This window comes from Protopterus annectens, chromosome 8.part0 (assembly GCF_019279795.1).
Source record: "Protopterus annectens isolate FY-2018-M chromosome 8.part0, PAN1.0, whole genome shotgun sequence".
Classification (NCBI taxonomy): domain Eukaryota; kingdom Metazoa; phylum Chordata; order Ceratodontiformes; family Protopteridae; genus Protopterus; species Protopterus annectens.
The window spans coordinates 504,303,298-504,330,870 of record NC_056741.1 but is presented as its reverse complement, the minus strand read 5'-3'; the positions used below and the strand labels follow the sequence as shown (position 1 = coordinate 504,330,870).

Genomic DNA, 27,573 nt, shown 5'->3' with positions numbered 1-27,573 from the left:
TTGGCAGCTGAGCAAGCTGTGCTATTCCAGTAAAGTGCAAAGTACTACACTAAGAGCTCAACAGCTACAATCACAGGATGAGACATCGGTGCAGTACCTTTCTCCTGTTCTGCTTCTATATATATATTTCTTATAAGATATTATATTTATAAACAATTCTAAACAACTTAATTGAGTGAATCTTGATAAGTCTTGCAGTGCTTGAAGATTGTATCAAGGACTTTTTACATATTCCATTATTTTCCTGTCAAATTCATCAGGGGAAATATTCATCACTGTATCCAGCCTTATAATGAGCCATACACAGGTAAATTTTCAAGGTTCTGTATTTAAAAAATAGATTCATTCAGTACTAACATTCAAGAATTATCACTTAAAATAGATAAACTGGACAACAAAATTGACGATTTTTAAACAGAACTGTTCCAAAAGTGGAACAAATCAACAAAGCTCTGCAGCTGCATAAGACCCAGATATCAGGTATTGAAGATTCTTTATATCACAAAGAAGGAAGACTGAATGAGGATGAAAATAATATTGAGTTCATGTTAAAGCAAAATACCCTTCTCCTAGCCAAAATTGCTGACCTCAAAAACAGACCTCACAGGAATAACATCCATATATTTGCATTACCTAAAAGAACTGAAGGTAATAATATGAATCTTCATTTGTCATCCTGGTTCCCTAAAATTTTAGGCTTACCAGAAGCAATTTCATTCAGAATAGAAAGAGCACATAGATCCTTAGTTACTCCTGCATCTTAAAGCTACACTTCGAAGTCTATTATTGTTAATTTTTTTTTCCTCTCAAGATAAGAAACTTGTTCTTAAGGCTGCCTGGGCTAAATCACCACTCAAAATAGATAGATGTAACATTCATTTTGACAATGATTGTTCTGCATCAGTAATATCCAAAAGAAAACAATTTCTTCCCCTCATTAGAAAACTCAATAAAAAAATGAATAAAAGTAAAACTGTTGTTTCCTGCCAGATTAAAGATTTTCCTTTCAGATGAAACTAATCTCTTTGAAGATCTGGACCCCACATTGTGCGTTCTCATATCTAAAAAGGAAAAAATATTAGAACAAACAAAATGTATAGATTGGTCCGGTATAACCTTAAAGAGACAAGCAGAGAAAAATGGATGGAAGGTAAATGAAAAGAAAAAGAAATTAAGAGACAATGACTAGTTTCTTAATTTATATATAAAGAAAATAAAATGTACTAAGATTGCTTTTCTCCTTATGCAAATATGTCTATTCTTTATCTTCATATTTTTAAACAATACTGGAAAAGATCTCCTACTCATCTATAACATAAACAGAAGTTAGAAAATCAACAAGAAGTCTGCTATTACAAGGTAATCTAACCTTTTTATGTTATGCTTGCCTATTTTATAAACAACCAATACTTTCTTGATATGTTATAGCCAAAATATGATTAGGTCTTTTTTAGCCTCAATCCTTATTTAAAAGAAGCATATAGCCCCTATACCAAATGTCACAGAGTGGTGTTGCATTCACAATTAGTTACCATTAAGCTAATGCATGATTTGTGTCTGTGTGTCACTTGTAGTTGCAATGAGTTTGATTACATTGGTTTACATATTTAATTCTCTAATTTGTCTTAGTCTCATAAATGGAAAATTATTTACTTGAAAGGGGCTTATGTTTCAAGTGGCATTTCATGTTTTAAAAGAATTAACAGTGAAAAATGCCTTACAAGAGGATAAATAGACACCCTTTTTTATGAATGTAGATGTAGCCCTGCCTGGCTATAATTCAGTGTAACATTTGAGGAGTTGTTTTACCATTGCACACAGCTCTCAACTAATGAGGGACAAATTGCAACAGAATCAGGGACAAATCCAGAAAAAAACACACATTTAAAATATTAATACTATTAACTCAAGACATTGACAGAAAAAGAGAATGTGAATTAATATACATTTTCTGAAGTAAAAGAAGTATATAACTCTTAATTATTGTCATTATTTATTAAGTAAAATTCACCTCCTTTTCACCAAAGGTCACCAGTTTTAGGAGGGATTAAGAGGGACAGAGGTAAAATCTGAGTCAAAATCAAAAATAGTTGAGAGATATGTCATTACTAATAGTATAATCTGAAAGTTGTTTACCTTATTAGTGCATGGGCTTTGGTACTGTGTAGCTGTTGAGCCTTACCAGATGAATTGCTATGTGTTAGTTTTTGGGGGAGGGGGATAATTCCATTCTCTGTGGATATATTTCATGTTATAGTCTGCAAATGAAGGGTCTGTGATGCTTGGAATAGATAAAAATAATCTCTCCTTATATATTTGTTATGTGTGTTCCTTAGTATTGATAGTGAGATGAAACACTGTCAGAGAATTAGAGAAACATGTTGTCTGGTTACAAGATATATTCAGAAAAAAACAAGTATGTTTTTTTTATCTCTAGTACTTAAATACTTGAAGTTTCTCATGTAACAGCTTGAGCTTTGTAAAGTTTCCCACTCATGCAGTGAATCAGGACTGTTAACAGCTCATGATTTTGATTGGTGGACAGCTTTAGATGGTTAATTTAAATAATAGGTGGAGCCTATGAATAATGCATTATCTCAAATGTCGCTATGTTCCCAGATGAACAAAGTGAAAGAAAGCATAAGATTGTGAATGGGAAATACAATAAGACACTTAAACTTTGGTTTATGGCTAACTTAAATTAAATTAAAATCTAAGTTATATTGTACTGTTAAGACACTGTACCTTAATAATATAATTCACTATGCTATAGTAGGTTACTAAAAGTTTATTTTTTCTCTTTCTAGATAATTAGTTTTTTATATCTGTTTTTAAATGAAAAATAAGCATATGGACATACCATTTCTGTTATATAAAGTAATATTGTTTGTTACATAAGACAAATAAGAAAACTATGCAAAACATGTAAACCAAATATTTGATGAATGTTATATTTACATTAAGATCTGCCAGAAGTGTTACTCTTTATCATTTAATAAGGAAAACAAAATAATGCTGCATGTACTGTGATATATTCTTGAGTACATTTCTTGAAAACTATATTTGAATGTACATATTAAGATGTTTCATGGAAGCATTACATTAATAATGATTTGAAGATATATTTGACATTGGCAACCTTTTTATTAGAAGCATGATATTAATATGTCATGAGTATCTTATAATTAAACTTGAAGTTTTCATATACAAAACAGAGAAAGAAACAAACCCTATGTTTAATAGGGATGGCATAAGATGTGATAGTTTATTACAGTAAACGGCTGATTACAAATAGTAATACATTATTGTTTAAATGTTTGATGACATCTATTTATCTATTATTGTCCCAGCCCCCTTTAATAATGCACACTGACACCAACAGACATTTGATGACCTATATTAAATTCAACAGAAACCAATAACTTTATTCAAGAAGTGCAACAACATAAGTGAAACATGACATTCTTCTTAGCATCCATCAGGGCAACTTATCCACTCACCTTGTCCAAATAAGCAGCGTCCATACTCCACTTGCTTATTCTTATCAAGTAGTGTCCTGCAGCTCGCTTGATCCCAGAACTCAATAACAGTAACATCATTACCGGGGGGGGGGGAGAACGAGAACAATCTCATCCGTCTTCTTCACTTTTATACACCCCATAAACACTTGCTAACCCAATCAAATGAATGACAAAGAAAGATGGAGATAGGGTTGAAAGTTCATGCCAAAATGTAACACTACTTCCTGCACTACACTAAAACAAAACTTAAAACTCCCTCCCTAAATCTACCTCACTTCCTCCTAATCTCCATGCCATTAAACCCTTATCATCCGCAGTCTAACTAACTTATCCCTATCACTACATTTAACCCTTCTTTCAATCCACAACCCCCCCCCCATTACCCTTATACTAAACCTGAAAGATGGTCCTGGACAAATTAGTTTGTCCCAGACTTCATTTATCCCGGCTCCCTTTAATAATGCACACTGACATCAACAGACATTTGATGACCTTTATTAAATTCAACAGAAACCAATAACTTTATTCAAGAACTGCAACAAAATAACTGAAACATGACATTCTTTTTAGATCAGGGCAATATACTCACTCAACCTGTCCAAATAAGCAGCATCCATACTCCACTCACTTATTCTTTTCAAGCAGTGTTCTGCAGCTCATTTGATTCTGAAAAGCAGTAACATTAACACCATCACCAAGAGGGGAAAGAAGAGGACAATCCTGTCACTCTTCTCCACCAACCCATCTGACCACAGGTTGTTTCCCTCTTCTATCCAAAAACTTTCATCATACCCTCTAAAAGTATCTCACGTGTACAGTAAATAAATCCAGACCAATATCACTCAAATACACACCATCAGCTCTAAACCAAACCAATTTTTTGTTGTCAAAATCCTGATGTTCTATGCCCAAAGCTGCCAACTGTAAAGCCAACCTATGATTAACAGACAAACACATCTGCTCCAAATCCTGAAAACTAACTATAATCCTCCAACTCAGTTGTGGCACTACATCTGACCATGTTATACATGTGCCTGGAAATAATGCTTGCAACATACACAAATTGTCCTTTATCTGATCTATCAACTGCTTTTTAGGAATTATTCCCAAGTCATTCCCCACTATGTGTATCACCAATATCCGAGGACAAATTAACCTGAACTGCAACACTTCAACTTCACACATAAGTTGAGTCCACCTAAGACCTCGAATATCATGCCAACTACCTGATCACCCTTTTTGAGATAATCCCAAATTCTTTTCATCTCTCCTAATTGCTGCCCTTTTCTCCATCCAGTGGATATAGGAGTGGCCCAAGATGACAATCTGATTTCCTGCAAGACAAAAAAAAAAAAAAAACATAATGCAATTCAATCCATTATCTAATGTAAGATAAATAGACAATAGAGGACCAACTCCCCACTCTTCTAATAACCTTAATAGATCTGCCTTCCCTTGCTAAATCTGAAGACTTCCTAATACGGAAAGAATGGGCTGAAAACCTCTCGGCTGGAAAACCCCTACACCGAAGAGCCCTCCTTATTACCTGTACAAACCTACTACTCATTACCATCCTCACATTCCTTAAACAGAAAAGCAAATTATGAGGAGCCCCTATCTGAGTCCACATGAGACCTGCAGCCCAACCTACCTGACAAAGCCCTGCAATCTTATCTTTTCTCAAAACTGTCAATGCACCTTTCCCAAATTGATGTTTTAGACCTCTGTAGCCCCCTCAGTTTCTTCTTCCAGACTACTGATGTTACCCAAAGAGGCATTAACTCCAGAAACACCACCTCCATTTTCCACTCCTTTGTCCAGTTTGGAGGTCATTAAGCAGCAAACCATTCAGCTAAAAAGCTGCCCCCATGTCAATACCTCCTGCTGCATCTGTGCACAGTTGCAGCTCTGCCTGCCCAACCCAATCTGCCTTCCAAAAAGAAACCCCATTAAACTACTCCAAGAATGAAAACCAAAGAGCCAAATCAGCAAGTACCATCTCGCTAATCTTAACCTAATGGTGTTTATTCTTTCCCCTTTCCAGTAAAAAAGGCCACTGACCTGCAGAAGGTACATCCTGGATGGACAGCCTGACATGCAAAATTTAAAAACCCTAAATGTTCCATGACCATCCAAATGTGTACCTTAATGTTACACACCATTGCCTGAATCTTCTCCTTCTATCTGTCTGTCTTATGCATAGGTAAGCAAAACAGCCAACATCCTGTGTCCACTAACAGTCCCAAAAATCCAAAGCTTTGTCCAGGCCTTCCAACTTATGCCAGGCCAATGGAAACCATAACTCATCACACATCCCCAGAAATTCTTGCAAACATTCATATGGTCCCTCAAATCCTTCTGCCTCTAACAAAAAATCATTTAAATAATGCAAAGTCCTCTACATACCCTCCCTCTGCTGCCACATCCAATGAAGAACTGTACTGAATTTCTCAACATTTGCACAGGCTACAGAGCAACCAATTGGCATAGCCTTATTGAAATAAAATGTGCCCCCTACTACGATAGTCAGTAATGGCCACTCTTCATCTCTCAATGGCAACAGGCAAAAAGCAAATTCGGTATCCAACTTCACTAACAGTGGATGCTTAAACCCCTAGATAACCATCACAGCATCATCCAGAGATGCATAACTAACTTTAGCATTCTCAATCGAAATGAAATCATTCACCAAACTCCCTACTAGGTCCAACAAATGGTGAATCAACCCAAATTCCCCATTTTCTTTCTTCAGGACCAAACCTAGCGCAGAGACTTTAATACTCTAAAAGGAAAGGCTGTGAAAGGGCCCCAACAACCTACCTGCATGTCACACTTTCTCTACCAAACCCAGCAGAATATCCTTCTTACCCCTTATGAATCACAAATTCTTACAAATCACCCCATCTCTCACCACCCTCGATTCATCTTTAAGAGAAGCATCAGGAAATCACTAGAGTATACACTGTAGTACTTTCAGCTTAATGGGATAATGCAACACCAACTCTTCCTCTAGACCTCATAAACAACACCCCACCCTATAATGCTCAAAAATTGCATCTACCTCTAATGTTCTGCAACCCATGGAAAGGGTAAAATCCCCCCTCAACTGAAAATAAGCTAGAAGTCATTGTATTAACGTCTTGCTGCCCACACTGAACCACTGAATGATTTCTCCCACACTTCAGTCAAGGATGAGAAAACTCACAACCTACATATGAACAAATAAAAATAACATTAAAATCCCAAGAAATTCTTCTGCTTTCTCCTTCTACCATTCCCCTCTAGCATTCCCTGCAAAACTATCCATCATAGTAGCCAGCCAAATATCTGGATGATGAACCTCTCAATGAAGAGAGTGATCCAGTGCTTTCAGCTTCTGAAACCTCTTGTCATACTATAACCATAACCAGGCATTCCCAGGCCTCAAACATATGTTGAGAAAATAACCCAATAGTGGTAACACCAAAGACACATCTTTCTCAAACAAAATTGCCATATAATAAACAAATCCTACTATTCAGTTATCCCTACATACCCTCCTCCACCTCCCTAACACCACTAAGACAGCCAACAGAACTTTGCTGTTTGCTGATGCCAACTCCACCAACCACTGAATGCCTTCTGCATCTATCATTTCAAAAACTTCAACACACTCCCCTTTCAAAATCTTCTCTTTAACTGTAGACAGAATGTGGGGAGTCAGAAAAACCCTCCCCATCCCTTGCCCAATGTCTGTGTAGCTAACCAGTCACCTGGCCATATGCCAAAATTGGAACCCACTACAGAAAATGAAGCAAGACTGTCAACTGACCCAGTGGTGTCAGCCCTAAATACTTCTTCCCCATTTTTCTCCTGACTCCTCTGTGCATCCCCCAAAGTCCTACCTGTATAGCCCAACCCATAATAAAAGCCATCTTCCAATATCTCACCATTATCCTGAACACACCCTAAACATGTCCTCCCTAGCTGAACACCCAGTGCAAGACCATTTCCTGTTGCTCTGTTCAGAGTTGCTCCAGCCACTAATGACTCAACTGCAGCCACCTTGCTCACTAGGCATTGTCTCTTCCCACAAGTTGCCGACCTGATCCTCACCCCTGAATGTCATCTCATTCGTCTGGCTTCCCATGCCTCATCCACCCTCCTGTAGTCAGATTTAGGCACCTCTTGGAACAACTCTTCAGCCTAAGTCACAATGGCTTCCCACCATCCCCATGGGATCTGCATGCTCACCATCTGTAATGGAAAAAAAGCTCATTAAAACAGTGATAACATAAGTACGTATCTGTTAAGAATACAAGGGAGGGAGAGATACAAAGCCAAACACAAGACAACATGTTAACCTACATAAAACCCTCCCTTATCACGACCAACAAGGTAATAAAAAAAAAGAAAACAAGGCACCACCCAGACACATGTACCAGTGCATCTCCTACAGCAGTTTATCAGATAGTAACACACTAATTTGAACAGCAGAAAATCTTTAAAACATTTGTGTGCCTCTGTACATTATCACTGCTACATTTGCATTAGATTTGTAACTCCATTGTATATATTGCCATTTATATAGTTTATTCTTGTTCTATATTGGTAAAGCCACTTGTACATTATCTATATGATTAGAGGGTATGTGTACGCATTCAAAACAAGGATACCACCAATCCACTATCTAGGCATACTTTGGCTGGTAATGGGAATAAGAAGAAGGTCTTGTTTTTGTTATCAGTCATGAACTCTGTAATTACAGAGGCTGTAAAAGGGAGAAAGGAGAGACTGTCAACAGTTCACACTTTGGATATGAAGCTTTGCAAACCCAAAACCATAAAATGTTAGCAAAGGTGCTCTGAAATAGATCAATAAACATATTAGCAGGTGTGATCATAATGTCGAGAAATGTAGAGTACCAACTTGTAGCATTAGTGGACCTAACTTAAAATAACGAGTTTAAGATATTTGTGATTTAAAGATATGAAGCTGTTACCTGTGAAAAAAATATTTTATGTGTACCTTATGAGAAACTGAGACACAACATGCTTCACAGTTATTACCAGATTAATGTCTCCTGGCCGCACTGCTCATGTTCTGCAGAACTTAATGTATGGCTGTTCTCAAGCCCGCAAAGACAACAAAACCTCTCCAATGACCAACCACTCACTACCAATGAGTCAAAAACTAAAAACCATGCCACCGATCACTACACTTGCCCACGGCTGGCATCAAAATGTCAACAGTCCACCAATGACAATGATGTACCATCTTCTTCCCTTTCAGCCTATGCACCATTAAAGGGGGGAATCAACTGAATTCCATATAATGTGAAAAGAACAACTCCAGAAAGCAGAAACCTAAACACTAAAGGGGTTATGATGGCACTGCACCCCATAGGAAATTTACAACTGCATTACACTGCTTCTCAGCCCATGGGCAGCCAGGAAATTGCTGCCCTATCCAAATGAATCCCACCGGTGGACAAAGCTGCCAGACTGCTACCCCGTGAACTGCTATCCAGCATGCTACCACTCTCGAGCACAACACACCTGAGCCACCCCACTCACATTGTCTAAAACCCCATGTAATAAGCTGCAAGAAATCTACCTAACCAAAACAAGAAACTTAATTACCACTGCTTACTACTAAACTGTCCACATGAATTATAAATCTGGACTACAAGTAGTGCAAGACCTACCTGCACCCTTGTATCTACATGTCATCATGGATGTGATCCTTGCTGTTGAAAGCTCATGGCAAAATGTGATACTACTTCCCCCAAAACACTAAAATAAAACTTAAAACCCCTCCCTAAATCTACCTCACTTCCTCTGAATGTCACTGTCCACAAACAACTAACTATATCTATCACTACTACACTTAACCCTTCTGTCCATCCACACTCACCCCACCCACCCTCATTACCCTTATACTAATCCCCAAGATGGTCCTGGACAAATTAATTTGTCCCAGACTTCATTTATTATATCTTTACTGAATGAAAATAGATGATTTGGGAAGGAAATTGATCTTTTTGTGAGGCACATAATAGAAATCTTTAATTGCAGTACAGCAATTTCTCAACGATTCAAGATGATAGTCGTTGAGAGTCAAGATTGCATATAGTTATTGAATAATAATACCTTTTATTTACCTCTCAGTGTTCTAATGAACATATACAAATGAAAAATATGTAAGTTAAACAAATTTGGGACATATAATACTTCTCTTATTTTTCACACATATATACCGGTTTTAAAGGATACAAACTTGTGTTCACTTTGCTGTTAATAACAATTTTGTTTAATAAAAGCAGAGGGGTTTGGGCTTTTGAGAATAGTAGACAGGTGGGTTTGCTTGGATGGTTAGTCTATTCAAGCAGGGAGTGTTAGACTCCATGAATGGTTTGAAGGATTTCAAAAGTAAGTGTTTAGTTACATCAAAAGGTTTTTGTTCTTTTTTGGGTGTCAATAATAACAATTATTATGTACCTAATTAAATTTTTACGTATTAATATCAGTATGACTATTAATAAGCAGTTCTTTAACAAAGAAGAGATATTATTCCAAATCCATATAGTTAATTTTAAGAGAGTTACATCTATGCTGTTGACCTGTATGACAAATGGCATTTATTAATTGTATTTCCATAAACATTAATGGACTGAATAATGGTTGCAAGCGGGGGTAGTCTAAACAAATATTTGAAGTTATTTAACTCTTGAGTTATTTGTTTACAAGAAACACACCTATTGACAGAAGATAAAGACAGACTTAATACTTTATATTATCTACTTCAGGATATAATGAAAAAAAGAGGAGTTGCTATATTATGGAAAAATTCTTTGCCTATGCCTAAAATCATTGACACATATACAGATTATAAAGGTATGCTTTGTGCTGTTACCCTAGAATATAATAAGAGAAAATTAACCCTTATTGATTTATACTGGATTCCTGGAATAGGAATTAAAACTGTTGAGCAGCTTCTAGAATAAGTAATTTAAATTTCAAAAGACAGCATTATACTAGCAGGAGACTTTAATTGTATAATTGCCTCCAAAGGATACTAATTCAACAGGTAAATGGAAAATACAGGCATCAGCAAAGGCACTGTTAAAGCTTATTGAAGCATTTCCTTTCAGCATGTGGAAGGTCATTACTTTGGATTCCATTGTAAACAATCTCTCAAATATGACAGACAATTTTTCGTCCATTGAAGCCTTTTTAAATTTATCAATCATCTCATTTTATTCAAGTGAGGTATTCTTTGGTTTTTGCCATCAAAAAAATCTCAAGAGGGTTGACTAAGTTTATAATTAAATACTTTATAATTAAGTTGATTGCTTGGGATGAGTACAGGGAGAAAAATAAGTGTTTATCTTGCTTTTTTTTTTTTGGGGGGGGGGGTGACTAAACCCATAGACATCCTAACAATCTCAGTGCACACAGACATAAAATGATAAGCTACTTCCACACCTATTCAGTAGTAGAATGCAGAACAAAATTCAAACATTCCACAGTGATACTAATTCCAGTAAAGTATACCAGTACTGACAGGTCGGTCCTGTTGAATGAATGTTGTATACCTTTACTTTTAATTGCTCTAACTGTCACTATTGAAACAAGCATATATTTCACAACAGCAGCTACGCTTACTCTAGTATTCCCTTAGGTGGTCTAGATAGCTCCTATACATCTCTATGTAGTTTCAATTTCTGAGGGTGCTGAAAATAAAGAAAGAGCAGAATGAAAGGTGTATGGTGCTGTGCATTGGCAGGATGCTTGGATAAGTAAATTACATTATATTTACATATATAATATATAATGGTGGCTGTGGTCAACCATTTAATTTCATCATCCTATTGAAAAATGAGTTCAGGCTTGTGGCAATTCACATCACTGTAGTGGTGATGTCAAAGTCCCCTCTATGTAGGTTAAGCCTATTATAGTTAAAAATCTTGGCCAAACTATTACAAGCAACAGCCTTATAATGCGACCCATTATAGCCTCTCTGCAGTAGCCTATTGGACTGCTCCTCACACATGCTCTTGCAGTAAAAGGAGCACTGCCCTCACCTTATCTAGCTGTGTTAGTCTCACCTTCAATGACCTTAGGAAAAATGACAGGGAACTGATACTCAAATGACTTCTTGTATTTCAGGCTTTGCGCAGATGCAGGCAATGACACGCATCTCATTTGCATGATGGATACCAAAATAATAAAATATAGGTACTGTATTATTATTGTTCCAATGGCACTTTGTGAAACATGACAGTCCTCCATCCATCTGTGTGCTGCTGAGAATATCTGTTCAGTACTGACTCCATCTTCAAATGGCCAATTAATGGAAGACAATTTTCTCCAGCTTGACCAAATAGGCTTCTTGCATGTGCACGGGGCTTAACATAGATGCTCATGCATGTGCACAACATCATGTAGAACGTAGCATGATGTTTATCAGGTTGGTTCACATGACAAAATGAGTGACCTAGAAATAATGATGTGAGTCATAATTAGCATACTCATCATGCATAGGGTGGTAATCTACACAATATAAGTGCAACAGGATCTGCAAATTCTCATCAAGCTATAAAAGACAAAGCTTTTTTTTTAATCCTGCTTCTTATTACCTCAAAAAGTAGCTGATATGTAAGATTATTTGTTTACATAAGATGTATGTTACTTCTTACTTGTATTTTGTACAAGGGAAGATTTCTGTGTTATTTACTATAAGGCCTACAAGTGTTATCAGTTTTTCAGTATATTTTCATTGGCACAGCTATTTAAAGGGTCACATTGCAAGAATACTGACCATGGCAATATGCATGTAAGTTACTGCAGGTTGTAGCAACTAAGTGTGTCATACACTAGTGTATTGTAGTGTACTTAAATGACTACGGTGTAGTATTTACAAAGGTTCTGGCTAATAGTTGTGTGCTTCTTAAACTATGTGTTTCTTAACTTGCAGTTATGTGCTGGCATTTGTGGGGGGTGCATGTAATGCAATAATACTGATATGCAGGTAAACAAGAGAGCAGTTATTTTCCCTTTAGGGAACATTCTAGTCAGAATATGAGTAACCATAAGCTTAACAGTCTGAAATGCCTTAACATTGGGACAATTTTAACAGTATCATATGAATAATTATGGTGTAATCTATGCAAATCTTATAGGTTCATAGGTTCATAGGTAAGTACTAGGCTATCTGCCCGAGGGCATTTATAAGCCTAGCCAGAGTGTGTCAGCTTTCGCTGCCCCATTGACTAATTAACTGATCCTCTGCAAGCAGAGACAATTAAGTGATCCCAGGGGTGTATTTTCTGTTACCCATTCACTCATCAAGGTTTCTCTTGAAGAGTGTTAGTGAGGGGCTCTGCCTAAAGTAGTTTGGAATTTTGTTCCAGAGCATGGGTAGTCTCTGTGACAGGAATCTATCCCTCCAGCATGTTCTGTTTATTATTGTGGCAAGGTTTAGCTCACTAGAGCGCATGGCTTGCAGTGACTTGGATTTCTTTAGGTGGAGCATGTCCATCAATTCTGAGTTGGACATGGCTTTGTAAGTCAGGCAGAGATCACCTCTGAGTAAGTGATATGCCACTGAGTACAGCCAGAGTTTTGTCATTCAGGCTGCATAGGACATATGTTTGAGGTCAGTGATCCTCTTGGTGAGGTACTTTTTTGGTCTCTCATGTTGTTGGAAGTGTCTTGTGAGGTACATCCCAAATGGCATTGTACTCTATGATGGGTCTGATGAGTGACGAGAAGAGGGGCACTATAACCTCTTTATTTCTAGATGTAAACTCTTTAGTAATTAGATGGGCCACATAGAAGGATTTCCTTACTACTTTGGCAATATGATTGTCAAAGGAGAGATTACTATCTACCTGGTTCCCCAGATCTCTTATTACCTCTTCTGTATTAAGGGGGCTGCAACCTATGTGGTAATTCATGGGTGTTTTGCTTTTCCCAAACGGGATGACTATGCATTTTTTGGCATTTAGCTTGAGGCCATGAATTTGACACCAGGTATCTGTCTCAGTAAGGCCCTTTTGGAGGATGTCCATGTCAGCTGGAGAGTCAATTATGGCTCCCAGTTTGCAGTCATCGGCAAACATGGTTAGCCATAGTCCTCTTGTGTTTGTCTGTACTTCTTAGAAGTATATGCTGAACAGTAGGGGTCCCAGGACCGAGCCTTGCAGGACACCACTTGTGACTGGTTTAGAGTCGGACATGGAGCCCACTATTCGTACCATGTGAGTTCTATCTGTAAGCCAGTTGGCAACTCATCTCATGACCTAGGGGGTTTATGTTCAGGCTGGTGTGTTTTTCTGTAATATCCGAGTGGAGAATGGAGTCGAAAGCTTTGGTGAGGTCAAGGTAGGCTGTGTGAACCACCTTTCCCTCATCTATGGCCTTGGTGACTGTCTTGAAGAAGTCAACCAGGTTTAGTAGACATGATCTACCCTTAACAAAGCCGAAGTGGGTCGGGTCAAGTGTTAGCTTGCATTTTGCACATCTTTTTATTTTAATGCCCTCTGACATGATCCATTAATGTTATTCTATCTGCATTCAGTCTTACCAGGATCTGAATTCTCCCAGCTACTTATTTTGTATATAATGTGGTTGATTTAAAACCATGATATATTTTCTACTTAGGTCATGCCTGATAAGGGTCAGTAGACCAGTCAACTTACTCAGTGAACAAATATTAAACAAATGAATATAACAAGATTTTGCCCAGCACTCCTTTTCCTCCTAGGGATCTGTTAGAACATTAGAGGTAAAGGAACTAGAATTGCAATTCCTCACCAACATAGCTGAACTTAAATTCCTGTAAAACAAATCAAACTGTACCTGCCACACAGCACATAGCAGGTCACCTCATGTAAGGGCCTCTCTACATCCTCCACCCTGACTCTCATTACCACACAACATTTCCACCATGGTGTAAACCTAAAATATTATGTAAAGTTGTAAATGTGCATTTCTATCAGAATTGTTACAATATCTGTTAATTGCTACTGTACAGTTGTTGTTGTATATTGTTGCTTTCTATTTTTGTTTTTCAGATCTACAATTTACAGCCTCTAAAGCAACATGTTTTTCTTTTCTTCCTCTATCTCTCTCTCCCTCTCTCGTTCCCTTTTTCTTTCAATTAGCTAAACCACACCCTACATAGTACAGTAAATGCATACATCAATACATTATAACCTAATATGTTATTCACTTGATGATCACTTCATTTTTCATAATAAATCATTTCACCATGAACAAGACATTATTCCAAAATAGCATTTTCTGTTTACTTAAACATCTGTTTCATAATGATTGATTCGTTAGACAGACTATCATATTGCAAATGATACCTTCTTGATTTTCTTTACTATTTTACTTGTTGTATACAGATTTATTTTCTCACTGAGTGTAGGAACTGTCTCTTGAGATGCAATATTATCTGCTAATTGAACACTGATACAAATTTAATGCAGTACTTTGAGTTTTATGAGATTGTGATAGGGTCTTCTAAAGTTTCAGGCTTGCACACTCAGACAATACAAACACACAATACAAGCACACACACATGCACACACACTCACACACACACACACACACACACACACACACACACACACACACACACACACACACACACACACACACACACACACACACACACGTCTGACACTGAAATGTAGTTCTCATACTAAAGATCTGTGATGCACATTTTTTCTTCTCCACACTGGCATTTTTAATCCAGAAAGAAAGAAACAATGTATTTCCTTTGCTAGGCACAAGTGAATACTTAAAGCACTGTACCACTGTGCCTAACATTACAAAGTTATAAAGATTGACAGATGGTTCCTGCTAGCCTGACAGCTTGTGTAATTGCAAAGTCTATCTTGCTCAGATAAAAGGTACTATACAATGACTCCCTATTACTATTTGAAAACATTCACGCTGATTTGCCCAGCCCAACCAGCGTGCTGGTTGTAAATTTCACAATATACCAACAGAAAAAGGTCCGGTCGCCCGGACTTTTTTTTTTTGTTGGTATAAAGTGCCCCCAAACCTTTTTTTTTACAATTAAAAAAAAAAAAAAAAAAAAAAAAAAAAAAGAGAAAACGGAGCAACGGAGACTTTCTTTTCTCCATTGCTTCCATTGATGTACTGGGTATGCATGGGAACGCAAGTCCCATACACAAGCGAAGTACATCAAAATGAAGAAGCAGTATACCACAACCAGCGGAAGAACAGCAATCCGCCATTATACAAAGACATTATTTAAGAAAAGTAAGTATTGTTTTTCTTAAATAATATCATTGTATAATAGCAATAAACGACTCCGTGGTTGTGGTATATTGAAGAGTTACCCAAGGTTGCTTTTGTTTAATCACTCGGGCTTCACCCTTATGATTAAACCACACCAACCATGGGTAAATATAGCAACAACCCACGCCTGGGTGTGGGTAATGCTGGATTTACCCACGGTTGGCATGGTTTGGTCCCAAGGTCGAAGCCCGAGGGACCAAACAAAGCCAACCGTGGGTAAATACAGCATTACCCACACCCAGAAGTGGGTTATTGATATTATACAATGACATTATTTAAGAAAATAAATAATTACTTTTCTTAAATAATGGCATTGTATAATGCCTCTTTACTGCCCTTCCGCAGCTGTCTGGTATTCTGTGGCAGTTCTGATGTACTGCGCATGCCTACGCAGTACATCAGAGCTGTGGGCAAAAGCACTGTTTCGCTATGTTAAATGGGTTTAACATAGCGAGACAGCTTTAAAATAAGCAACGGATTATTGTAAAGCTGTCTCGCTATGTTAAACCCATTTAACATAGCGAAACAGTAAAAAGCAATGGAGATCTTGCGATCTCTGTTGCTTTTTTTTTTTAAAACTGTCTCGCTATGTTAAATGGGTTTAACATAGCGAGACAGCTTTAAAATAAGCAACGGATATCTCCGTTGCTTATTTTAAAGCTGTCTCGCTATGTTAAACCCATTTAATATAGCGAGATAGCTTTAAAAAAAAAGCAACGGAGATTGCAAGATCTCCGTTGCTTTTTTTAAACCTGTGTCGCTATGTTAAACTCTTTTAACATAGCGAGACAGTGTTTTATACTAACGGAAAAAGTCCGGGCGACCGGACCTTTTTCCATTAGTATATTGAGGGATTTACAACGGGCATGCTGGTTGGGCTGGCCAATCAGCGTGCACGTTTTAGGGAAGGAATTGTATCTTCTTCTTTCGGCTTTTTCCCGGTTAGGGGTCGCCACAGCGGATCGCCTTGTCCGCACATTGAATGGCAGAAGAGTTTTACGGTGTCGAGTTGCCAGCCCGGCGCCCAACCTTCCACAGAAGGCACACTCACACGCACACCTAGGGCCAATTTAGAGTGTCCAATCCACCTGCAGCATGTCTTTGGGATGTGGGAGGAAACCGGAGCACCCGGAGGAAACCCACGCGACCACAGGGAGGACATGCAGACTCCGCACAGAAGGCACCCCAGCCGAGGATTGAACCAGGGAACCTCTTGCTGTGAGGCGGCAATGCTAACCACTGCACCACCGTGGCCGCCCTTAGGGAAGGAATTGTATAATCTTCAATATTTCCCACCATGTCGTCGGTTATTGCTTTATTATATCACATCTGTGTTCCAGTGTCAATGGTTAGTTCCACTGTTTTTATGATTAGGAATTAGATGTTCTGTATTAATTCATAATGATGCAACCCATTCTGATTGTAAAGCTATACATGCATAAACATGTAGTGCCAACCTAACACAATAACGTTCATTGTAGTTCCCACATATTCCCAAAGCATTTCTTTCCCCAAAATTATTTTGGGGTATTTCCTAACAGTACTCTCTAAAGCTAAATGTACATCTATGGGTCCCAAAAATTACTTGCTTAATCAACAGTGCCAAACACAGCCTATCAGAACTACTCATAAAACTGTTCAACTTAAGTAAAGCCACATAGCATTCTCCTATGTTTAGGGAAAAAAAGCTGTTGTTATTCCACTGCAAAAAGGAGGCTCCACCTCATATCCCAGGAAATATAGAGTCATCAACCTAACAAGCCCAATCCGAAGTACAAATAGACATATTACATATACTTTCATAAGGTCTGACATAAAAATTCTTATTGCTTTAGACCCTCAACATATGTTCTTCAAAAGGAGATCATGTTTACATATTTTTTAAACTTTCAGAATGTTTCTGAAGTTGTAGATACTGGGCATGCAGTTCATACAACCATACCTCTTAACCTGGAAACATCAAAAATCTGGACAAAGGCACACGAAAAATAGGTACAAATCTGTACACTAATTAACATGAAATTTGCGTACATAATTATATAACCCCACTCACTCCAAAGGAATTGTGGGATACCAACTTTCAAATGCAAACTGAAGAACAAACAACCAAAATATGGCCCCAGAATCCCCCTGCAGCCATTCCAGTGCGCCATTGGTTGGCTATTTCACCCTGTTTACTATAAACACTGTAATGTACATACTGCTTTACTTCTACAATGACTATTTGGATTTCATTTAAAACTTTTATTTTACATTTTATAGCACAAACACTAAGACATCTGCTAAACAAAGCAATACATTCTCACAAAGAACGTTGACTTAGCATTAAAACTTCTCTTCCATTGAAACTCCCACAGCATTAAAACCCACATTCAAGGAAAATGTATCTGGCCAGAGGTGGATAAAGATTACCTTTGGGCTGTTTTCAAATCTTAGGCTCCTTGCACATGTAGCATACATGTGTTCTTTGATACACCTTCCTGACTGTATTAAATTATATTCTTTGCATAATAAAACACACATTTTAAATTTATTGTTTTGAACAGTTTTTCCAGCAAGCAATGAAACAAAATATGTGAACCAATAATAACAAAACTGCTATAGTCAGAACATTTCCATCATAAAATTCTACTCAAACTTCTACAATCCACTAGTATCAGTAAATCAAAAATGCGAAAGATGTAAACAGCAAAAATGCATGATATTGAACCCTTTATTTGGGGGGCAGTGCCCCCCCCCCCTCGCTAATTATATATACCAACTCTGAGATCACACTACAGTCAGGAAAGGGTAAAATTCCTGATCTTCACTATTTTGCAATCTCACAAAACACACATCGATATCCGGCCTTTTTGCTGTTTACAGTGTTCCAGTTTTTGAGCTTCCGTTCAAATAATATAGACCCTCAGTAAATATGCACAACCACTGCAGAAGTAAAAGTCATTTAAATAATACCACATTAAACAGATCGGTAACTAATGAAGATGTTGCTGCTAGCAGACAACTTTATATTTCATTGTTTCATCTACAAGTGCCTGCTGCTGTTGAAGAATAAATTACCTACGTTAAATTAAAAAAAATGATACGCTTGTAATACTTCAATAAGGAATGGATGATAAACTGAGAACAGATTCATAGTTACTAGGTATCTTTGCCAAAGGAGGACATTCTCAGGACTGCAGCATCTACCCCATTTAAAAGTACAACACAGTACAGTATCAGCAATCCATCTACATACTGTGAAAGGCTGGGAGTAGAACCCACAGCCTTTTGCAGCAAAACCAAGTATTCTACCTGTTGTGCTACTAACAATGCAAGTTTGCATAATCACCACTAAACTTTTTTTTCCCCAGAAGAACTGTGCCGCAGAAGAAATCAGGAAAAAGCTACATTTATTCGGGGGGTCAAAGGCCCAAAACCGGGGACACATTTTAAACATTGCTTGTATAATCTTAGAAAGTTGCTAGAATAAAATATTGTGTTACCATGTGTTTCCTAACAGATAGGAAGACTGAAACTTAAATGGCTATCATTATTTAGTGAATTTAGTTCTCACCTATTTGCCAGAAAACCACAAATTTCATTTTATTTTTATTTAACATTTGTTTATTGGGAAAGCCTGACTTGGAATGACGCCAATTTTCAGCAGAGGCCTAGGGAGAAATGCTCCAGATCCATGTCATTGTATTGTGAAAGAAAACTGGAGCACCCAGAGGAAACCCACACACATGCAGGGAGGACATGCAGACTCTGCACAGAAGGCACTTCAGCTTGGAATCAAACCAGAGAACCTGTTGTTGTGAGACAACACTACCATTGCACCATCCAAATAATAAGAGGAACAGACCAAAAGTATGAGCCAAACATTTCAGACATTCTGTGAATATTTGTACAGTTGAGAGCTATAACTTCTTCAATCAGAAGTAGTGGTATGGGTAGAGAAGTCAGGCTCTTGTACCTAAGGTACAAGGTTTGAGCCTGAGTAACCCTAACTACCAGGTATACCTAACTGGGCCATTTTACACACACACCACACACACACACACACACACACACACACACACACACACACACACACACACACACACACACACACACACACACACACACACACCAATACTGAGAATGGATGCAAACACACACACACACATCAATACTGAGAACGGATGCACACACACACTCCAATACTGAGAACGAACGCACACACACACACTCCAATACTGAGAATGGGCACACACACACTCCAGTACTGAGAACGGACACACACACACACACACACACACACACACACATACACACACACACGCACTCCAATACTGAGAAAGGGCACACACACACACACACACACACACACACACACACACACACACACACACACACACACACACCAATACTGAGAATGGACGCAAACACACACATACCAATACTGAGAACGGACACACACACACACTCCAATACTGAGAACGGACACACACACACTCCAGTACTGAGAACGGATACACACACACACACTCCAATACTGAGAAAGGATACACACACACACACACACACACACACACACACACACACACACACACACACACACACACACACTCTAATAGTGAGAATGGACACACACGCACACACACACACACACACACACACACACACACACACATACACACTCCAGCACTGAGAACAGACACACACTCACTCCAATACTGAAAGAATGGACACACACACATGAACGGACACACACTCACATTCCAATACTGAAAGAACGGACACAGACACACACACATTCCAATACTGAAAGAACGGACACACACAGACACACACACACATTCCAGTACTGAATGGACACACACATTCCTATACTGAAAGAACGGACACACACATTCCAGTACTGAAAGAATCGACACACATTCCAATACTGAAAGAACAGACACACACACATTGCAATACTGAAAGAATGGAAAGTATGCTTGCGATTGCGCGTGTGTTCTATATATACCAATGTCTCATAATAAGCATAAAACTGAGAAAAACTAAAAGTGCTGAATTGCAGGTTAAAAGTGCTTTAGCAGCTAAAATGTGCTTTACCTGGAGGAAATGATGAAACTCTGCAGCAGACTCAACACACACACATTACTTGTAGCTGGGAAAACTCTGCTGCAGCTACAGGCTCAAAATACACATGCTACTTGCTGCCCATCTGACAGGCTGCTTATGAAGCTGATGTCATTGCGCATGCCTCTGCATGTGATGACGTCAGTGGAAGCAAATAATCAAAAACAAAAATTCAGGAATAATGGGGGGCCACTTCTCTGCATATGATGACGTCAGTGGAAGCAAATAATCAAAAACAAAAAGTCAGGAATTATGGGGGCCACTTGGGAATTTGTGGCACCCCATTATTTGGACCTCAGCATCGGTAAAAGCCAAGGAATTTGGTACAGTTGAAAGGTATGCATACAACATTTCTGGATCTTGCAAGGTTTTTAACACTGTTTCCTACAATTCAATTGTAAGTAAGCTTAATGGCCTAAATGTAGACACTTATATTGTAAGATATCGAGTTGGCTATCAGTGAGAACTTACACAGTTAAAGTGCCAAATTTTGCCTCAGAAAGTAAAAAATGTGACTAGGTACATTATTTGTGTCCCAGTACTAGGGCTCTTTCTTTTTGACATGTTGTAGTTCATAGTTTTCAAAATAAGTAACCCAAGCAAATGAGAAATAAATTTGCTAATGACTGCTAGCTATTTGTTACTGCTCAAATATCATTTGATCCCATATTTCTATACCAAGGGTTTAAACCTATCAATTGGCTCTATTTTAGAAACAGACTTAAATTAAATGCTAATAAGATAGCACTGTAAACTTTGGTTAACAAATCTTGATAGCAGCTTACAGAATAGACAGTTTCATAATCTAGACTGATATAATTATCAGAGATCATGGCATATTCGTAGACAACCAACATGGAACAGAAGTAGTCAAGAAATCTTACTATGTAGTCAAAGAACTAACCAAAGGTATCTCATCAAGGTAAAAAAAAAACCCTCCCTGTTCTAGTTGTGGTGTTAATCTTGGTGGCTTTAGAATTGCCCGCCCCTGCTGTAAATCTCTTTTTGCACACTCCTCCTGGACCCATCTCATATGCTCACTCAACTGAGTACAGTGAGATCATATTTTGATTTTGGATACTCCTACCAGTCCCATCTCCTCTGCGGTGTACAGAGAGCATTTGGGAAGGGCATTCCCCTATAGTATCTTAATCTGCTCTGTTTCCTCTGTCTCAAAAAAAAAAAAAAATGTGCACTTCATCTGCCTTACTGTATGTGTGTTTCTTCCTACTTTATTACCTTATTTTGCTTTTGCCTCTTCTTAAAAGTACTCAATTGAATTTATTCTGCTGCCTTTATTACTGCTTGTTAGTAGCCTGATTAAATTGTAACTGTTATTCTAAGGCCCTTGGTTTAAGCACTTGGACTTCAAACCAGTTGTTTTACATTAAGAAGGTTTTGGTCTGCACTGTTGTGGCAGGACACATAGTGTACATCCTTCTAAGTTGGGAACTGCTGATTGAAGGCTCAGTGTCTGTTATTCTAAAAGTGTATTAGTTCTGGGTTAAGAACTTGGGCTTCAGGCCAGTTATTTTACATTAAGAAGGTTTGTGGTCTGCACTCTTGTGGGAGAAGAGGCTATATTCTGCCCTTCTGAGCTGGGAATTTCTGGTTAAAGGCTTATTGTGCATGCTTACTTGAACTGTTTCTTTCTGAAATTGGTATGCCTTGTTTGCTGTAGCATAGACTAGATTCAGGCCGGCTGGATCTAGCTTTGTTTGTATAACTTGTGCCCTGATACAGGCCGTCTTTTTGGAGAAGGTTTCTCTGTACCCTAGTGGCAGGACGGTGCAGTTAGAACTTGTCTGATTGAAGACTGCTGGAACAGGGCTCATTTTTAAACTTTTTAACTGGTTAATTGGGTAAAGTTTTGTTTTGATTGTATCTGCGCTATTTTCTGGAAAAAAATATATATACTTGTTTCTTGCCTTTCTGAACTAGTATAGTCCAGTTTCATGTTATTGCTGGATCCAGGGCTGTATTACAAGTTTCTGTGTTGCCATTACCTTACTTGGATAGAAGGAAGTTTCTCTGCTCACCTGTGAGAGAGGGGAGCTTTAATCAGCCTATCTGTCACTGGAGGAGTGGTTTGAGCCCAGAAGTTAGTAGTTTATTGGCCATTTTGGGCTAATTTCTATCTCTTTCACTTCCCTGTTATAAAAACCTCATTTGCACAATTTTTACACTTGTATTCCGCTCAGCAAGTGCCTTCCAGGTGTTCTGCAGAGTCTACAGCAGCAGAGAGACAAAAGAGTGACTCTGGAGTGATTAAGTATCGCTTTTCTGCTTTTCTTGCTGTCTTAACTAATTCCACCTAAAACGCCAGTTTTTTAGTGAATCTGTGATTTAAAAAGTTTGTTATTGTATACAACTCTGCACAGCTCCTCATGGTGTCCTGCAGAGTGATACAGGCAACAGAAAGACCCAAGAGAGACTCATCCAGATTGAAGTATTTTTTTCTCTGTTTTTTTGCTCCGACTGCCTTTTCCTGCCTAAAAAGCGGATTTCTAACTCATCTGTGCTTTAAAAAGTTTAAATTGCATTTACCTTCTGCTTTTTACAGTTTGTGCACTTGTTTTATATCAATTTAAGTCATTTTTGTATTGTATAACTGTTGTAGGCTACACACTAAAGTATGCTAGCCTGTTTATAGCATTTACAGTGTTTTCTGTGTGTTTCTCTGCCGTTTTCTGAAAAAAAAAAAAAAAAGAACATTCTCTTTTCCCACCTTTGCTGAACTAGATTAGTCCAGATTTCAGGTTTTGCTGAATTCCGGACTGTGGTATAGTTTCCTGTGTTGCCCATATCCTTACTTGGATAGAAGGAAGCTTCTCTGTTCACCAGTGAGAGTGGGGAGCTTTGAGTAGCCTATCTGTCTCTGGAGGAGTGGTCTCAGCCCTGAAACTAGTAGCTTATTGGCCGTTTTGGGTCAATTCCTATCTCTTTCAGTTTCCCTGCTTTAAAACCTGCACACGGTTTTGCGCCAGTATACAACTCTGCACAGTTCCTTGTGGTGTCCTGCAGAGTGATACAGGCAACAGAGAGACCCAAGAGAGACTTTTCCAGATTTAAGTATTTTTTTCTCTGTTTTTTGATCGACTGCCTTTTCCGACCTAAAAAGTGAATTTCTAACTGATCTGTGCTTTAAAAAGTTTAAATTGCATTTGCCTTCTGCTTTTTACAGTTTTTGCACTTGTTTTATATCAATTTAAGTTGTTTTTGTATTGTATAACTGTTGTAGGTTACATACTAAAGTGTGCTAGCCTGTTTATAGCATTTACAGTGTTTTCTGTGTGTTTTTCTGCTGTTTCCTGAAAAAAACAAAAAAAAAAATATTCTGTTTTCCCGCCTTTGCTGAAATAGATTAGACCACATTTCAGGTTTTGCTGAATTCCGGTCTGTGGTATAGTTTCCTGTGTTGCCCATATCCTTACTTGGATAGCAGGAAGCTTCTCTGTTCACCAGTGAGAGTGGGGAGCTTTGAGCAGCCTATCTGTCCCAGGAGGAGTGGTCTCAGCCCTGAAACTAGTAGCTTATTGGCCGTTTTGGGTCAATTCCTATCTCTCTCAGTTTCCCTGCTTTAAAACCCGCATTTGCGCAGTTTAGCATGATTTTGTGAATAGAGCAGCATTGGACAGCACCGCTTAAATGGGTTTAAACTATTCCCAGCTCCACAAAATCTGCTCTTCACTTTTTCCCTTAGAACTGTTCTAAATCTCAAAGTAAGCACTCTATTTTCATTCTAAAGCCCTGCAGTTGCTCGTATAAGTAATCTTATAAGTAAGCACTAATAAACTAAAGCACTATACCCTCTTATACTCCCTTAAAGTACTTGGCTCCTTATTGGTCCTTTTTGATCAGTCAAAATGTAGTTCCTTATACTATTCTGGCATGTCCAAAAGTCAGTTTCGGGTTTACTCTCCAGTCCAGCTGGTGAATCTGGGAATCTTGAGGCAATGTTACAAATGCCTTATGTACACAGACCACCCTCTCCTCCTCCCAACAAGCTCAAATATATGTGAGAGATGCAACTATATAGCCAAACCGGAGGCTGAGCTCCCTCAACCCAGTACTGGCGCAGTCAGTCAGGCGGAGAAGGTAACTACACACACCACAAATCCAGTCTCACATAGACCTATCGCAACAGCAAACCAAACACATAAACACACAAAAACATACTCGGAGGCTCTAAATAAAAATCTTACCAAGCAGCAGAGACCTCCAAAGCAGACATCCAAGCAACCACTACCCCACAACAATATGCACGTATCACATAGTTCACAAAGTCAGTGTGCCACACAGTCACAGCCCTTAAGGCTAAACAACACACCTAATACACTTGTAATAGGTGACTCTATTGTCAGACACACTGACGTCCCACTCACCAGGCTGAACAAGGAGAAGGTCACTGTAAGCTGTCTGTCGGGTGCCAGGATACGCCACATAACACAAGCACTCAGGTCACTCCAAAGCAAGTACAAATATGACTCCGTCATTGTCCATGCTGGTGTGAATGACCTGAGACGTGCCTCCCTGGACTACATGAAAAGAGACATAGAGGAGCTCTCTGATCATGTAGCCCAGGCTGGTATGACCCTGATCTTGAGTAGCATCTTACCCTCACCAAGAATGATGCCACAGTATAAAGACAAAATGATCAATTTTAACAACTGGCTAAAGTATTGGTGTCATTCAAAGGGGATCCAGTGTCTGTCAGCCTGGGATGACATGCTCGACAAGCCATGTTGCTTCGCTAGGGATGGGTTGCACCCGTCACCCCTGGGCTTTCGAATATTGGCTAAGGCTCTTGCGACCCCCATAGTGCCTTTTTTAGGCAAGGCTCAAAAGACAAACCCACCTCCATAGACAACACAAGGAAAAAGAAACTAAGGGTAATGCTGCTCAACACCAGAAGTCTAAACCTCAAGATGCACGCACTCGAGGCTCTCCTCAGTATGGAGAATATCGATATCTGTGCAGTAACAGAAACCTGGTTCAAGGCTCCCGAGAGCACCCCAGCACTACCAGGTTATACCTCATACCATGTTTTTCGGCACCAAAACTCGGACCGAACCACAAAAGAAGGGGGAGTATCTATATTCATCAAAGATACCCACACCTCCAGGTTAGTGGCACTGCACGAAGCATCGGAGACCATCCATGTGCAACTAACAGTGGGCAAAACTGCCTTTCAGTTTGTAGCCTGCTACAGACCACCCTCCCAAACTCAGGAACCCCACTCAGCTTTCCTGAGAACACTGGAGAATATGAAGGTCTCTCCAAACACCATCATATTGGGTGACTTCAACTACCCAAACATAAACTGGGAGCACTACTCAAGCCCCAACACCCTCGCCCAATGCTTCCTAGAATTTATAAACTCAAATGCTATGGAACAACTGGTCACCATTCCCACAAGAGGGGAAAACATATTGGACCTGATCATCACCAACATGGGGACTCTATGTTCCATACCAGAGGTATACCCCTCATTGGTAAGATCTGACCATAAATTAATCTCACTGGACATCCATATCCTGTCCCCACCCCAGCCGAGGAAACCACAGTGAAGAACTTCTCAAAAGCAAACTTCACACTTCTCAAAACCGAGGTGGAATCTTTCAAAGCCCCCAGGCCAGTGGAAAATATGGCCCAAACCGCAGAATCCTTTACAAACGCATTCTATGGACACCTACAGGAATGCATGGATCGTGCTATCCCAAATAAAACCAAGACTCACTCCTCCAAAGGCAGGAGACCTGTCTGGTGGACCGCAGCCATAAATAAGCTATACAATAGAAGGAGGAAGCTACTATATGATAGAGCAAAATCCCAAAAAGGGAAGGCATCTCTGATCAGTACTAGCAAGAAACTACGATCCCTCATAAAATTATCTAAGGCCAGCTTCGAAAGAAAAATTGCACAAGATGCTAAAGATAATCACAAGGCCTTCTTTAGTTATGTCAGGAACCTGGGTGGCAACTCCCAGATATGCTCTGAGTTAGTGCAAAGTGACAAAAACTACACTGAACCCACAGATATTGCCAACATCCTGGCAGACAGGTTCAGTGCAAACTTTTCCTCTCCTTCCCTTCAAAAGAGCAAATGTCTATTCCAACAGAGTGTAGCCTCCCTGACATCACAGATGCACAGGTGAGAGCTGCCCTCTCCAAAGCAAAAAACACAGCATCAATGGGACTGGACGGTGTCCCGGGCTGCATCTTACATGAGCTCCAAGAAGAACTGAACCCACACATAAAGTCACTGTTCAATCTCAGCCCTACTACAGGATATATACCCAAGGAATGACGTACAGCAAAAGTGGTCCCACTCCACAAAGGTGGTGCCACAACAGACCCCAAAACTATTGCCCTATAAGCCTGACTAGACTGGTCTGCAAAGCTATGGAGCGTATCATCATGGAACTCATAAACAAAGACATTGGGAACCTCCAAACACTGGATCCTACCCAATTCGGCATTGTTAAGGGCAGATCTTGCCTCTTGAACCTGGTCGACTTCTTTGAAACAGTCACCAAGGCCATAGATGAAGGGAAGGTAGTCCACACAGCCTACCTGGACCTCGCAAAAGCCTTTGACACAATACCCCACTCGGGCATCATA

The 27,573-nt window shown here is 39.0% G+C and overlaps 1 protein-coding gene across 1 annotated transcript in view; it reads right to left on the bottom strand.

The window, feature by feature from the left end:
* The window catches only part of LOC122808282 (melatonin receptor type 1C-like), a 132,458-nt gene that overhangs the window by 81,293 nt on the left and 23,592 nt on the right, over positions 1-27,573 (bottom strand). Inside the window, exon 3 of the mRNA XM_044079245.1 lies at positions 4,748-4,855. Within this exon, the coding sequence (XP_043935180.1) occupies positions 4,748-4,855 (108 nt within the window). The remainder of the gene's footprint in view (positions 1-4,747; positions 4,856-27,573) is intronic.